This window comes from Delphinapterus leucas, chromosome 1 (assembly GCF_059928025.1).
Source record: "Delphinapterus leucas isolate spDelLeu-1000000601 "Yukka" chromosome 1, BTC_Dleu_Yukka2, whole genome shotgun sequence".
Classification (NCBI taxonomy): Eukaryota; Metazoa; Chordata; class Mammalia; order Artiodactyla; family Monodontidae; genus Delphinapterus; species Delphinapterus leucas.
The window spans coordinates 160,975,079-160,990,023 of NC_143129.1; the positions used below are offsets into that span (position 1 = coordinate 160,975,079).

At 52.8% G+C, this 14,945-nt stretch overlaps 1 protein-coding gene across 1 annotated transcript in view; it reads left to right on the top strand.

Annotated features, from left to right (window-relative positions):
- GRIK3 (glutamate ionotropic receptor kainate type subunit 3) overlaps positions 1-14,945 on the top strand; it is a 230,854-nt gene that overhangs the window by 156,676 nt on the left and 59,233 nt on the right. Inside the window, 5 exon segments of the mRNA XM_089895906.1 lie at positions 3,356-3,537; positions 5,897-5,950; positions 6,830-6,850; positions 6,852-6,897; positions 6,900-7,021. Of these exon segments, the coding sequence (XP_089752032.1) occupies positions 3,356-3,537; positions 5,897-5,950; positions 6,830-6,850; positions 6,852-6,897; positions 6,900-7,021 (425 nt within the window).

A 14,945-nucleotide genomic window follows, 5' to 3' on the forward strand; every position in this document is an offset into this window, starting at 1 on the left:
ATTTTTGTGTGCCCAGGAAAACCCAGTGATAATAGGGATACAAACAACATTAGTTTGGCCCATGATTTCAGGATGCCAATTCATCAGTTATAGAATACCAAGAGTGATTATTTCAGGGACCAGCAGTGTTTGCCATATGAGCTTTGCCATGTAGCCACCTTCCTAGCCTAACCCGTGCACAAAGACGGATTTATATCAACAGTGAAAGGGAGGGGCTCAGAAAATGCTGGGGTAATGAAAAAGGGCCCAGATTAAGAGCCAAAAAGAATTGGTCTTGAATTTTGATCCCATTGCTGGCATGCTGCAAAATCTTGGGAGGCTCACTTAACCTCTTTGGGCCTCAGTTTCTTTATTTGTAACATTGGAACAAAAGCCCCTACTCTGTATGCCTTCTAGGACAGGGAGATGTTTAAATAGGGTGATGAATGCAGAAGTGCTTTGTAAGTGAAAAGCATGACTTCCACAACCATGATTCACTGTAGATATTTTGAGAGAGATTGATTAGGGAAGCAGCCAGGAAGGAGAACTCATCTCAGGCAAACAAAGAGCCTAGTCCTCTGCTGGGGCGGGCCAAGACGAGCCTCTGGCCTCCTTTGGGAATACACTGATGGGAAGGAGGTCTGACATTTGCTGCTGGAGAAGGTGGGTCACTGTGTATTACACAGGGCAATGAACTTGGCTGATAAGAAAGCTCTGGTGGCCTCTGCTCTAGCATCCAGACTGTCCCTGTCCTCATGTCCTGGGTCCCCAAAGCCCATGTGCCTACTGATGCTGTGCCTGGGTCTGAAAACTGAGCGAGTATGAACAAAGCGTGCACTCAGGGCCTCGCAAGGTAACAGGTGTGAGTGGGCAGCATCATTCACCCAAAGTAAGAACCTCTGGGATTAGTTGAGGAGGGAGGGTAAGGATGGGGGTGTGTGTGTGTTTGGGGGGAGCTTGTGACCCCTCCTTCCTCTGTAAGGTCACCTGATATCCTCTTCCTGCCCCCATCAAGTCTGGTATTAGAAAGCACTGGGGCCCCTGCTTGGTCCAGACCACTCCAGGGCTCCAGAGCCCTCTCCCAGCCCACACACCTGGATCTGAGAACTTCTAGAGGGCTGGGGGTTCCTGATGCCCACAGCCATGGCAAAGCTTGTTTGGGAGCTCTTTGGGAGGCTTAGGTCCCAGAGAAATATCTCTGTCCTCCCCAGAAGAGTGGAGTGATGGGTACCAGTCGGTTCGCTTCCCAGATGTCCAGCCCTCAGGAGTGGGAATGAGAGGCTGGACAGACCCAGGCGTATGTACCAGAAATGGCTTTGGAAATCCAGACTTTTTGTTGGAAGGCTCAGGAAGTGGGCTGTCTGTGTGTGGGGACTCTGTCCGAATGGGGGCACTGCGACAGCTGATTGCGAACTTTAGTCCATCGCAAACTAGCTTAAGCAAAGAAAAAAAAAAGGCGAGGGTTGGGGGAGGATTTTGTTGGTTTCATTTACTGGAAAGTTCAGGAGTAGTTTTAGCTTTAGAGGTGCAAACGAGTATCTTTAGAGCTAATTTTCTTTCTGTGTTTCCTGACTTCTGCCCTGTGGGAATCCTTTTCAGGTTCTAAGTGGTGACCCCAGACTTGCTTCCTCCCCATTTGGAGTTAAACGGAAAGAGGGTTGTCTCTTACCAGTTGCTCTGGCACAATTCCTGGGAGTCATCTGATAGAACCAGCTGGTGTCACACATCCATCGCTAAGCCCATACCTTTGCCTAGAGCAATGTGTGTGCTGATTGACCAGGCTGGGGCCAGATTCTGTGTCCCTGGAGTGGGGACTCTTGAGTCACATGGACTGAGCATGGGGGAGGAGTTGTTCCCCAAAGGAAAACCAGAGTGCTGTTAGCGGGGAAATGGAGCATGGCTGAGTGGACAATGCAGCCAGGATGCAGACACCGAGCCCTGAGTATGGGCGGGCAGCCCAGCAGGTGGGAGAGGATGGCCTGCTTGGGACCCTGGGCCTGTGCTTCCTCCGCTCTTCCTGCAGTGGGTAGGGCGAGAGAGAACAGCAAGCAAGCTTGCTTCCAGGCTAAGCAGAGAGGAGTCAGCAAGAATAGGGTTTCCCTGGTGGCTCAGTGGTTGAGGGTCCGCCTGCCGATGCAGGGGACGCGGGTTCGTGCCCCGGTCCGGGAAGATCCCACATGCCACGGAGCAGCTAGGCCCGTGAGCCATGGCCGCTGAGCCTGCGCGTCCGGAGCCTGTGCTCCGCAACCGGAGAGGCCACGACAGTGAGAGGCCCGCATACCGAAAAAAAAAAAAAAAAGAATGGACCTTGTACTAAGGACGGAAATGAACTTAATTAGACCTAAGCGAGCCATTTGTCTCCAAGAAGTGACATTCAGTTTTCCCTGGAAGTCCCCAGATTAAGTGGTTTTGCAAAATGCCAAGGTGGAGGATTTTTCAGTGTGGGGGGAACAAAAGACAGTAGTCAATCCAATTCTGGAAATTTGTGTTGAGCACAACCGAAGTGCCAGGCCCCGTGCTAGGGCATGTGGAGACCCAGTCCCTAATGTTGAGGAGTCTGTGACAGGACCAGGAGAGTGAGATGAGGCCAGAAGAGGCTAGTGCTGAAGGACGAGGCCACCGAGTTTCGGGGGAGAGGGGCAGGATGGGAGTGGGGTGGGGAGATCTTGTCTGGGCAGAGCAGTAGAGGTAGGCGTCATGGAGGAGGTGGCTGCACTGAGCCCGGAAGAATGGTTAAGGTGTACGGGGGTAGCCTGCCCTTGGGGGTGGAGGCCGGCCACAAATACCACCTGGCCTTCCTTACCTGGTCCAACCGTTGGTACAGCTGAGCCTGGAGCCGCCACTTGGGCCGCATCCTGAAAGCAGGTTGCTGGGACTGTTTAGGAAGATTATGTCCCATGCTTCACAGTGTTGCAGGGGGCAGGGGGAGGAGGAGTGGGGGGGCCTCTGGTTCAGGCTCCATAAGTCTCTACACCGACTGAGTTAGAGAGGTGCAGGTGGGTGGACTCGGTGGGGATTTGCTAGCTGTCTGTGCCTGCTTTTGAATCTACAGGTGTGTACACACCTTTACCTACCTGTGTACACATGTGCTTATCAACCCAAGTGTATGTCCTGTCTGTGCATGTAAGCATGTGTTTGTATGCGCACACATGCCTGTGGGCATGAGCCAGCATGCACAGCCGGGTGCACGTGTCTGTGCCACAGTCTGCTAGTGCCTGGGTCTGCACATGCGTGGCTGAGTCCATGAACTTATCTCCGTGGGCCACATGTCAGTGTCCATGTGTGTCTGTAGACCTGTGGCCACACGAGTCTGTGGATACCTGAAGCTAGGTATACTTGGGCTCACATGTGTCTTCTGTGCCCCGGGACCTCTCAGGGCTCATCCGACTGCAGGAGCTCATCATGGCCCCATCAAGGTACAGCATCCGCCTGAAGATCCGCCAGCTCCCCCTTGACTCCGATGACTCGCGCCCGCTGCTCAAGGAGATGAAGCGAGGCCGGGAATTTCGCATTATCTTCGACTGCAGCCACACCATGGCCGCCCAGATCCTCAAGCAGGTGCGTGAGCACCGGCCAGCGGGAGGGATGGTTGGGATCTGCCTGCCACTTCTCCCACCCTCCCCCCCATTTCCATGATGTCAACCAGATCCAAGTTCGACCTCTAGTCTGCCTCTTTCCGGCTGTATGACCTTGGGTGGTCACTTTGCCTCTGTGAGCCTCAGTTTCACCAGCAGCAAATTGGACACAGTGGTCTTGACACTCTGAGTTGGTGTGAGGATGGGGTGAGACGATGGTTGAGCTGCCCCAGCCAGGCCTGGCGCACGGAGGGTGCTGAGTAAATGCTAGTTTCCACGCCACCTCGGGGCAGGCGGGAGGTGGGGGCTGCGGAGAGGGAATAGAACGCTGCGGGAAGCACGGGGAGGCCTGGGGGTCTCGGGAACAGCCCCCAGAGTTCCTCTTCCAGCCACTGATTCCCTGCAGCCTGTGGCACTCGGTGTCACTCTCCCATCCCTGGGAGGTTTATCGAGGCTCTGTGCACCATCTGCTCAGCTCTGCAGCAACGGCGGTGGAGGAGAATGGCTCTCGGTGCTTGGCCGCGCCTCCGTTCCCGACACAGCCCAGGGTGGCGTGCTGGGAACCAGGGCGAGCTCTTCCAGCCCCCTAAGAAACAAAGAGCGAAATCACTCACAGCCCCCCTCTGAGGGTGCCGCAGCCGAAAACAAAACCACTCTGCTTCGAACCAGTGCTTTGTGTAAAAGGCAATTATGTGGTCCCAGAAAGCGAACCTGGTGATTGGAGGAGGCATTCTGTGGGGCCTTGACACATGACCCCGGGAGATGCTGGTGGCAGGGAAGGGTCACAGGGATGCAGGGGGAGAGGTGCTGAGCTGGCCAGGAATATGTTCAAGGCCTTCCCTGCACACCCTGCAAGGGGTGCCCAAGCTGAACGGCAGCCTCTGTCTTCCCCCAGAGGAAGTCCCACCCCAGGACCCTTCACACAGGGGCTAAAAACTCATTTGAGAGCTTGAATCCTGCTTCTGCCCATGGGTGTTATATACCCAAGAGCAAGTGGCCCCGGAGTCATCCCCTGCTCTGTAGATGGAGTGAAAGATCCCTCCCTCCCCTGGTTCTGGAGGATTCAGTGAGATGAGGCGAGGAAAGCGTTTATCCCAGTGCCCAGGGCACAGTCAGCATGGATGTGGCACATCTTTACACTCAGCGTGGAGGAAGTACATGCTCCCCAGAAATTCCTTAACCCTCAGTGTCCCGGCCAGCGGCGCCCAGTGCCTCCCTCCTCTTCCAGGCATGTGCAACTGAGTAATAAAGACAATCCCAACTTGGGTTCACTGAGGAGTTACTCGGTGCCGGGTACACACACAGCTCCTCATTTATCGCCACTCTGGGAAGTGGGGGCGATTATCGTGCTCGGTTTCAGATGGGGAAACTGAGGCTCCGGGGAAAGTATTGGGCCTGAGGTCATCCAGCCAGAAAGTCAGAATTCACCCCCCAGTTTGCTGACATGAAAACTCCTAGAATTGAAAATGAAGATTCTGTGCTCAGCCTGACACTGAACTACACCAAGGTGAGCATATCTGCGTACTGAGGACTTCTTGAGCCTTTCACCTGCGAATGCGGGCTGTGAACCTCCAAGACCGGGAGGGAATGTGAAGCATTTTCAAAGTGTATTTGACCCAGTGACATTTCCTCCTGGAGCACTTTGTGGGCCCGCATTCTGAAGAGCTCTGTAGAAAATGCATTATGGTCATTAGTATTATAGATTATAGGCTTCTAATAAAATACATTAGATTTCATGACGGTGTAGAATAGTAATTCACAGCAGCCATGTGGCCCGCTGTGTGGCCAACCAGGACCCAAGGAGCAGGGATGGGTCAGCTCTTCCGGGGGAGGCTCAGACTGAGGACAGACCCTCCTCGTCGGGCCTGGCTGGGCTGGTGGGAGCCGAGCTCCCACAGACGTCTTTCTGGAGCCAGGACAGTGAGTTCAGCTGAGGAGAGTCAGGGCACTTGAGGAGGCGATGTTGGGAGGATTCCAGCAGCATTTCTCCAAGTGTGGCAGGCCCAGCGATGCTTACTAAAAAGGCAAACCTGGCCCTGCAGAATTTGGAATCTTTGGAGAGTGTGGCCTAAGATTCTGCATTTTAATGTGTCACCCATGATTTTGCTGCACACTCCAGTGTGAAATCCACTGCTGTCTGCCAGCCAGTCATCTTCCCTGTCTCAGAGGAGCCCCACTCCAAGCGGCCAGCCTCTCCCAGCCCACCGCCAGCCCGTGCTGCCCCGGGTCCTCACCGCTCTCTCCCCGCTCCCTTCCCACCCCCCACCCCCCTGCCAGGGTGGAGAGGGGGAGGGGCTTCTCAGGTGTTCCCTGCAGGGTGCTGACGCTTTGCTCTCCCGTAGGCCATGGCCATGGGCATGATGACCGAGTACTACCACTTCATCTTCACCACCCTGGTAATGTACCTCCGGGTCCTGGCATGGGTCGGGGTGGGGCTCCCTCAGAACAAGGTCAGCCCGGGGGAGACAGTTGCAGCAGCTAGAGGAGATTCAGGCTGGACTTGCTTCCTAAGGCTGTAGGTGTGGCCCCAGGCAAGGGCACAAATTTGTCTTTGTGGCCTGCCCACTTTGAGAAGTGACATCTTGTTGTGACTAAAGACAGGGACTCTAGAACCTACCAGTGTGGACACAAGCCCCTCTGCTTGCCGGCTGTGAGGCCTCGCACAAATCATTTAACCTCCCTCAGTTTCTCCCTCTGCAAAATGGGCATGATCATGGCTCCTACCTCCTAGGATTGTTGTGAGAACTGAATGAGTTCGTGAACTAAAGCGCTGAGAGCAGTGCCTGCTCGTGTGAAGGGCTGTTGTTATGACGATGACCCTTGGCCCCAGCCCACACGCCCCCACACAGGTCCCAGGCCTCAGGCCTCACGCAACAACGGGAGTTGCCGCTTTGGACTCCTGGGACATCCACGCTCAGGTCTGCCCCCTCGCTATCAGCTGGGGCCAGCCCACCTGCGGGCTCCAGATGGGTCCTGTCCAAACCTTGAGAAAATTTAGGGCCATTTAAACCCATTAGGGTAATTAGTTGTGGTCTGAGATCAGCAGAATAAAGAGATCCCTGTGCCAAAGGGGCACCAACCCCCAGCCACCCTGCCTTGGAGCCAGATGCCCTGGATGTCACTGGGGCCCCGGGTGGACTCTTTTACCCGGCCCAGATATGGGGCAAGTGACAGCATCACTAAATATCCTGTGGCTGAAACAAGCTCCCGAAATCTGTGTCAGACTTGCCACTGCAGTCTTGCAAGCCTCTAGCTGTGTTCCTTCGTTCACCCAGCACCCAGCTAACATTCCTTACCCAGCACCTGTATTCAACTGAGTATCTCAAGACGACTGGCACTGAGGCCGGCCCTCAAGGAGCTCCCATCCTGCCCAGTCTGCATCTCTATGTGTAACTCATTCGGCCGGCTTGTGCCATCACAAGCCATCACATCAGATGTCCACGGGGCACAGCAGAAGGAGACTCCGGGTGCCACAGAGCTGGTGGAAGGTGGGGAATTTCAGGCTGTCTTTACAGGAAAGAAGATGTTTGAACTGGACCTTGAAGGATCAATAGGAGTTCACCAAGGAGAGAGAGGAAGAGCATTCCACATAGAAGGAACAGCATAAGCAAAGGCCAGGAGGCAGGTTAGCTCTTCAAGGCTCACTCTGGTTGATTGCCAGAGCCAGCTGTGTTCATCTCTTCCTGGCTCCACTTTCAGTCAGTGACATCATGTAAGTAGCTTGAGATTGGCCAAGGTGGGAGTATTCACACCACAGAAGTTGGCAAATGCTACAAATAAGAGGTTCCTCCTCACCATCCCCTGGGAGCTGGTTATTAAGCATTTCCCAGCATACAACTGCTTGTTACCCTCTCTCCACCCCCAACCCTGTGCCCATGGCAGAGCTCAGGGGCCACCCTGCCCACTCTTCTGATCCAGAGCCCAGACCTGGAGACCTGCCAGGAACCTTGGTGGGAGAAAGGGATGCTGGAAGCTGGTGACTGAGACCAGGTACCTTCTGCCCTGGTCCCTTCTGGATTTCTATCCACCCAAGCGAGCTTCTCCCCTGGGAAAGTCATTGGAGGCTGGAGGATGAGGTCGTCAGATCCCCAATATTCCACCTCCGTATGGAGCTAGGAGCAGGGCAGAGGAGCAAGGCTGGGAAGGTGGGGTGGGGCACATTCCAGGCGCCCGAGGCTCTGTCTCCAGGCATGGCAGCCCTGGGCTCCTAGGGTGCTGAGTCCAACCTCTGGGCCCTTAGAGGTCCCCACCAGCCCTGTGCCAGCTCAGTGCATTCTTCCCACACTTCCATCCTGCTGGCTCACCTCCCTGAGTCCTCACCGCTCTGACCTGCTGTAACAAAGCCCTGGAGTCCATGTAGGAACAGACAAGGGAGGAGCAGGCAGACCTCCTGGGACGGCTGTGGTCCCCCTGCAGACCGTGCCCATCCCCCCTCCACATTACTTTCCAGTTCAGTGACAGGAGAGCAGGCCTCGGAGACATAGATAAGGTTGAGAGTCCCTTTAGCACCAGGGACTGTGCCCGTGGGCAGATTGCTTAGCTTCCCTGGGCCTCAGTTTCCTTGCCTCTAAAATGGGAATAATTTGTGATGCCTCTGGGCTTCAGATCCTTCATTTGGCCTCTTTTGGTTTCAAGGAGCAGAGCTCACTCAAGTAACCTCAAGTCACTAGAGACTCAAGAATGAACCACCAGGCCACAAGAGCAGATGTGGAGAGTGGTTCTGGATCCAGAGCAACCCTGGGCATCACGAGGATTATGGTTCCAACCCTCTGCTCTGACACTCAGCCAGGCTCTTCCGTTTCCCTCTCTCTGCCCATTGCTCCCCCCCCCTGCTCTTGGCCTCAGCTCCTTCCTCGCAGTCTCTGTTCCCTGGAAACTTCAGCTCATCACAGCTGCCCTGGGATCATCACACCCCAACTGACCATCCATTCTGCCTCTGCTGCTTCTCACCACCACTTTCTCTGAGTGTTACCCACCTTCCCCAGGTCAAATTTCGGACTGACCAAGCACCAGCCATTGCTTCTCAACAGGGCACTATATAGGCATTTGAGGCTGGACATTTAATCCTTCCGGAATGTCCTGCCCACTATAGAATGTTTAGCATCCCTGTCCCTGCTCACTAATTTCCAGGCTTGGTGACAAATAAATAAATGCGAGCCACACATTTTCAAATGTCCCCAGGATAGGGGCTGAGTCATCAGCCAGACTGTAGCAACCCCCCCTTGGGAGGTGACCACTCCTTGGCTGGTCAGCCGAGGTCTGGCAGTGGGGGGCAGAGTACAATGGGCTCACAGAATCTAAGTCATGGCCACCAAGCAGGAGGGCTGGGGCATTGGGAGAGCCCTTCAGAAGCGGCAGGAGCAAAATCCACAGATCTCATTCACCCCCCCTGAGTATTGACCCCTCGTCCACTGTGTCCACACAGGGCCTGTGGTTAAGTCCTCTTTGTGCTTTGCTTCCGGTCTTAGCTCCGGACAGTCAATTAAAAGCATCTCTGCCTGGCTCGTGCCCTCATTCCAAGGCCAGAGGGAGTGTCCCCTCAGGGAGCTCTCAGCCCTGAGGCCCGACCTGACCTTCTAGACAAGACTCTGGAGAAGGCACCACCCCAGTACGCCAGTGGCTCTCCACATTAATGCCAGTGCCAGCGTGAGGTCAGGGTTGGACTTCTCCGAAGGAGGGGCAGGGCAGTATCCTTGCACCCTGGGGCAGTATCCTAGCCCAAGAGAGTGTCTGCTTTCCCTACTTTTTTATGGGTTTTTTTTTTGTTTTTTTTTTTTTTTTGGCCACACCGCGCAGCATGTGGAATCTCAGTTGCCAACCAGGGATCGAACCTGTAGCCCTTGCAGTGGAAGCACAGAGTCTTAACCACTGAACCACCAGGGAGGTCCCTGCTTTCCTTACTTTTACATTTCCTTAATTCAGTCATTCATATACTCACTTATCCAGCAGGCATATACATATGCTCTCAAGGTCCCAGGTACCAAGCTAGGCACTTGGGTGAGACGGGGTGTCTAGAGATGGATCCAACACAAAGCTCACCAGCTGGTAGCTTTCTTTGTGCACATGAGGATCAAGGACGGTGCCCAGTTTACCTCTATATCTCCAGTGCCCAAATAGCACCTGGAATACAGTAGGTGCTCATTAATGCCTGAATGAATGAATGAATGAATATAATACAAAGTAGAAAGCAATCAGTGAAATTAACATCCTCATCATAGCAACAGTGACGTCCACCGACTCTGGCACCAGTCCGCCTGAGTTAGAGTCGAGATCTTTCCACTTCCTTCGGCAAGTTACTTCGCGTCACTTTGCCTCATTCCCCATCCGTAAAATGGCCACAAGAACAGTACCATCTCATAGGACTCTTATGCTGAGCATTAAGCGAGTATGTTGACATCAGTAAAGCACTAAGGAAAGTGTTATTTAGTACTATGTAAGAGTTAAATTGATTACTTAAATAATTCCTGCTTATATATTTTATGCGCTCAGTATACCCCATCTCATCCAAAATTCTGAACAACTCTCCAAGGGGAGGATGACTTTCCCAATTTTACAGAAAAGTAGAAACTGAGGCTCAGAGAGGTCACTCAGTAAAAAAAGGAGCAGAGCAAGGATTTTGACCAGCCGGGACCTGTCCATCTCCAAAGCCCTCTGCTGAAGCTTGTGCCAAGAGCCGCACGCAGTGTTGCCTGGCTTCCTCTGTCTGGCTCCGGCTCGGATTCCACAGGCTGTGATGGTCCAGGCAACACGTGATTGACACTCATGCGGGGAACAAAGCCTCCACAAATCTCAGCGGCACCCACACTTCACAGGTTCCAAAGCCCTTTCTCCACATCGCTGATTTTCCTCTTCACAGGGCAGTCTGTGCTCCCCATTAATTGATGGGGAAACCTGGGACCAGAGAGGTTGAGTGAACTACCTAGAGTCTCCCAGCAGATCAGTGATAAAAGCCTTGGCTCCTGGCTTCTGTTCCAGCCCACTGCCCTTCCTCCCCATGCCTCTCTGAGGGTCAGGAAGAGCCGATCCTTCCAGAGAGGCACAGTCCCTGCAATACAAATAGTTCATGCAGTGGAATATGTGTGTGTGTTGGGGGGTTGTGCTGCAGCGGGTACCAGGGTATCTCCCAGCAGCTCCCCATATGCCAGGGCATCAGCTCTGTCGCCTGGGTCCCAATGTCCTGCTTCCGGCTCCGGCTCCAGTTTCCTCCTTCCAGCCCCGTTGGCTTGAGAGTCTACCTCATGATTGTGCCCCTTTGTGCCCATTGGTCAATCGTGGCTGTATGTGGGACGGCAGTGGCGTTTGGCATTTATCTCCTTCCCTTTAGGAGACCCACGTCACCAATTCTTTGTGTCTGAAAAATTCTCCAAACTTGCTTCTCCCATGCAGAAGACATTTTAATTACCCCAGCTGCCATTATCTGTTCCAGCCAGCTTTGAGCCATTCCCAGATAACCCCGCGTTAATCAGCCCCAGCTGAGCCCCTGGTACATGTCATGTGTAGGTAAAAGCCTGGAGGTGAAAAGAGAATTATAATAAATTAATAGATAAGCAATCACAATTAATGCCGCTTCTCGGCAATAACAGTTATATCATGGGAAAGATATTTTCATCTGTCATTCCTTAAGGCGATGTTTTCCGAGCTTCAGCTTCTACCCAGTCAGACCCATGGGGTGCTAATGAATTAGTCTATTATGTTATGCTGAATGTTTCTAAAAGGTCCCTCGTTGATACTGAATTCAATGTGTCAACATTTGGCATGGAGAACAGCAACTTTTTGCCAAGCAGCAAGGTTGTGCACAGTTCACTGTGTACAGCACATGGGGTCTCAGCCCAGGGCAGTTTGGACAAAAAATTGGAGCCGGACAAAGAGGCCTCTTTTCCAGCTCCGCATTATCACTGCCCTCATGTCACAGGGATGGTGGTACTCAGTGCCACAAGCCCTACAACACTTTGCAGCTAAGTACAGGCTCAGGGTGACAGGGATGAAGGTGACTCCGGCAGTGACACCCCATCGTGCCCCCTCCCAGGCTGCGATTGGCCACAGCCACTGTGTGAGTGTCAGCCAACTCAGTGCTGCATCTGGAAACCGGAAGGGCTGATGTCGCCAGCACCCGAGTCCCCACCAAAGCCACAGATGCTGCCCTTCTCACTGAGTCCGGCTGGTGTTTAGTCCTCAGGGAAGTGAACTGAGTCACGGAGGCTCTAGGCAAGCTCATGTTGGGCATCTTTCAGGCCTTAGGTATTAGGTCAACACTGAATTGGAGAAGAGGCTGAGCCCCGTGCAGAGGTAGAGGGAGGAGGGCGCCCCCTGGAGGCAGAGCTCAGCTTCTCTTCTGTGGCCCCAGCAGTTCAGCTCTGGCCCCAAACCTGCATTCACCGCCCTACAAAGCAAAATCCCTCCATCTCCCCAGACCCACCTCCTTCAAAGGCAGTTTAGGGAAGCTCTCTTGTCTCTAAAGCAGTACCCTTGAGGGGCTCATCCTCCACCTCAGGCAATTTGCCAAACCACTTCTAACTTGTAGCCCCATAGAAATCCCCCCCTGAGAGGAGGATGTAAAACACTGGCCTCTCCATTCCAGGCTCTCCCCAGTGCTGTTTAGGTACCCTAGAGAGCTACCCAGCTGGCTGACCCTTCTTTCCACTTTGGGTGATGGGAGCCCAGGGGCTCCTAGGGGACACAGATGCAGACATGGACAGTTGTTATCAGTGGGGTGAAAGCAAAGAGGTCCCAAGATAAGAGCAGAAGCACCCTTGACCCACCCTATTGTGTGATAGTAGTAGAGTAGTAGTCAAGGGAGGCTTCCCAAAAGAGGTGACAAGCTGAATCTCAGAGTGGGCCCACCCAAGGAGGATTGAGAAGACAGGCATTCCAGCCCAGGGATAGAGCACACACAAAGACACTGGCTTAGAGAAGCTGCATGATGGGGACAGGGGCCAGCGAGGAATGGGGAAGGGAGACAAAAGCAGTTTGGTGTTCCTGGGGCAAATATGAGAGGGGGGAGGTGGGAAGAAAAGTGAGGCCAGAGGGGTGGAGAGCCTTGCAAAGTATACTAAGGAATTTGTGCTTTTTTCTGAAAAGGCAAGGAGCCATTGAAATATGCCAAGCAGGGGAGTGACAGGGTTGGGTTTATTCTTCAGAAAGACCCCTCTGAATGCTGTGTGGTGGGTGACTGAGATACCCAGGGGTGGGAACCAAGGGCTGGTCATAGGACAGAGGGATGGCTTGGGAGCTGGTGGCCTGGGTTTGACGCCATTGCTCCGCAGCTGTGTAACCTTGAGCAAAAGACCTAACCTCTCTGTGACTCAGTTCCTTCCTCTGAAATGGGTGATAATAACACCCTCCTTGTAAGGTGAAAATGTGAATTAAACGAGTTAATACACCTAAGGCACATAGAAACTGTTCTGAGGTTTATGGGTGCTCAGTCAGTGTTAGCTCCTTGCGATTGTTTTTGTATTTTGCCAAGAGAGGTGAATCAGGAGGATGCAGCTCATGTCTGCTCCTCTCTTCCAATAACCCAGTCACGTCCCTGGGGGCTGAGTCCATAGCCGTCAAAACCTACTGCAAGAGAAGGCAGAATATGAATGTCAGCACTTCCGTGGTGTCTCCCGTGCACCAGACACGTTCTAAGCACATCTGTTAACCCGTTTCTTCCTCGTGACAACCCTATATGGCAGGTACTATTATCATTCCCGTTTTTCAGATGAGTCAACTGAGGAAAGGAGAGTAGATGGCCTGGCCTCATGGTCTGTGCTCATAACCATCACGTGGGTCTGCCCAGTGAGCTGCTCTCAGGGAGGAGCTGTGGGAAGAGAGGCCTCCTTCCAATGTGTTTCCCCCCTCTCCCTCTGATTCAACAGGTCTCCCCGTCTAAGCCCAGACCCCTCTCTGTGTGTTTCCCAGTTAGGAGTAATAGCTTATATTAGCGGCTTCTCAAAACACAGATTGAGGCCCCACCCCACATTGTCTATGGCCCATACTTTCCAAAAAAATGCTCCAAAAACAGTTCTGGTGCATATCTTGTGCCTGACAACCACTGGGGACATAAAGCACGGGGATTTTTAAATAGGACAGACACGGTGTACTAGTAAATGTGTACAACCAGCTGTCCAAAAAGGGGGAAAACCCAGATATGTAGCGCTTGCCAGTTTTCATGGTGTAAATACTCCCACCATGGCCAGTATCAAACTACCAATGAATATCACTGAGCGCAGAGTCAAGAAGTGCTGACATTTAGCTCTTACAAGCCGTTTCAACCCAGCTCCAACACACCACTGAGATGGACCTGGGTACGGTTTCTGCGCTGCCTTCATGAGCTCTGTGACCTTAGGCAAGTCACCTCACCTCTTTGGCCCTGTTTCCTCCTCTCTTAAAAGGGAATACTATTAAATACCTACTTTATAGGGGATTGTGAAGATCAGATGATACACTCCATTGCGTGGGGCTGAGCACACTGCCCACCCTCCACTTCCCACTGAGATTGGGGCCACAGAGACACCCTCTGGTCAATTCCATGGAGACTCCTCCATCTACTCCCGCCCAGCCCCTCCCCCATCCCAAATCCTGGCTTTGAATCAGGGCCCTATTTGTTTGGGCAAGGCTGAGACTAGACTTTCTTGCTTGGGCTCAAATCTGCTCCCAGCCTCTCCCCTAATCCCTAAACCCTTAAAGAGGAAACCAACACAGTGTATTCCAGACAGAGGCCAGCTGGAGGTACAGGAGGAACAGCAGGAGATCAGCACGAATTAGGAACATCTCAGAGACCAGAGGAAGCCAGCACGGTGTGAAAGAGCTGCTCTGTGGGCTCCAGGTTTTATCCCTCATTATCTTTCCATGAGCCATCATTGATTTAACTGAAGCTGGGACTGTGATTGGGCCAGATGTTACTCCTGACATCTGCAGCCATGGAGAGACAAGTACACTGTCCCCGGCCACTCTGTCCCAGCATGGGAGGGAGTGACTGAGTTGAAGGACCCGGGAAAGAGGACGGGAAGTGGCGGGCAGAATGGAAGGGGAATGTGCAAAAGAATAGACAATGGATGAAGAGGAGCTCAGACCTGAAGACTCACTTTCCCCACTAGTGGGACGAGGCCCATCTAGATTGTCAACATAACACGTTTCAAAAAGTAACCTAAGTGTCCATCAACAGATGCATGGATAAAGAAGATGTGGCACATATATACAATGGAATATTACTCAGCCATAAAAAGAAACGAAATTGAGTTATTTGTAGTGAGGTGGATGGACCTAGAGTCTGTCATACAGAGTGAAGTAAGTCAGAAAGAGAAAAACAAATACCGTATGCTAACACATATATATGGAATCTAAGAAAGGAAAAAAAAAAGGTCATGAAGTGCCTAGGGGTAAGATGGGAATAAAGACGCAGACCTACTA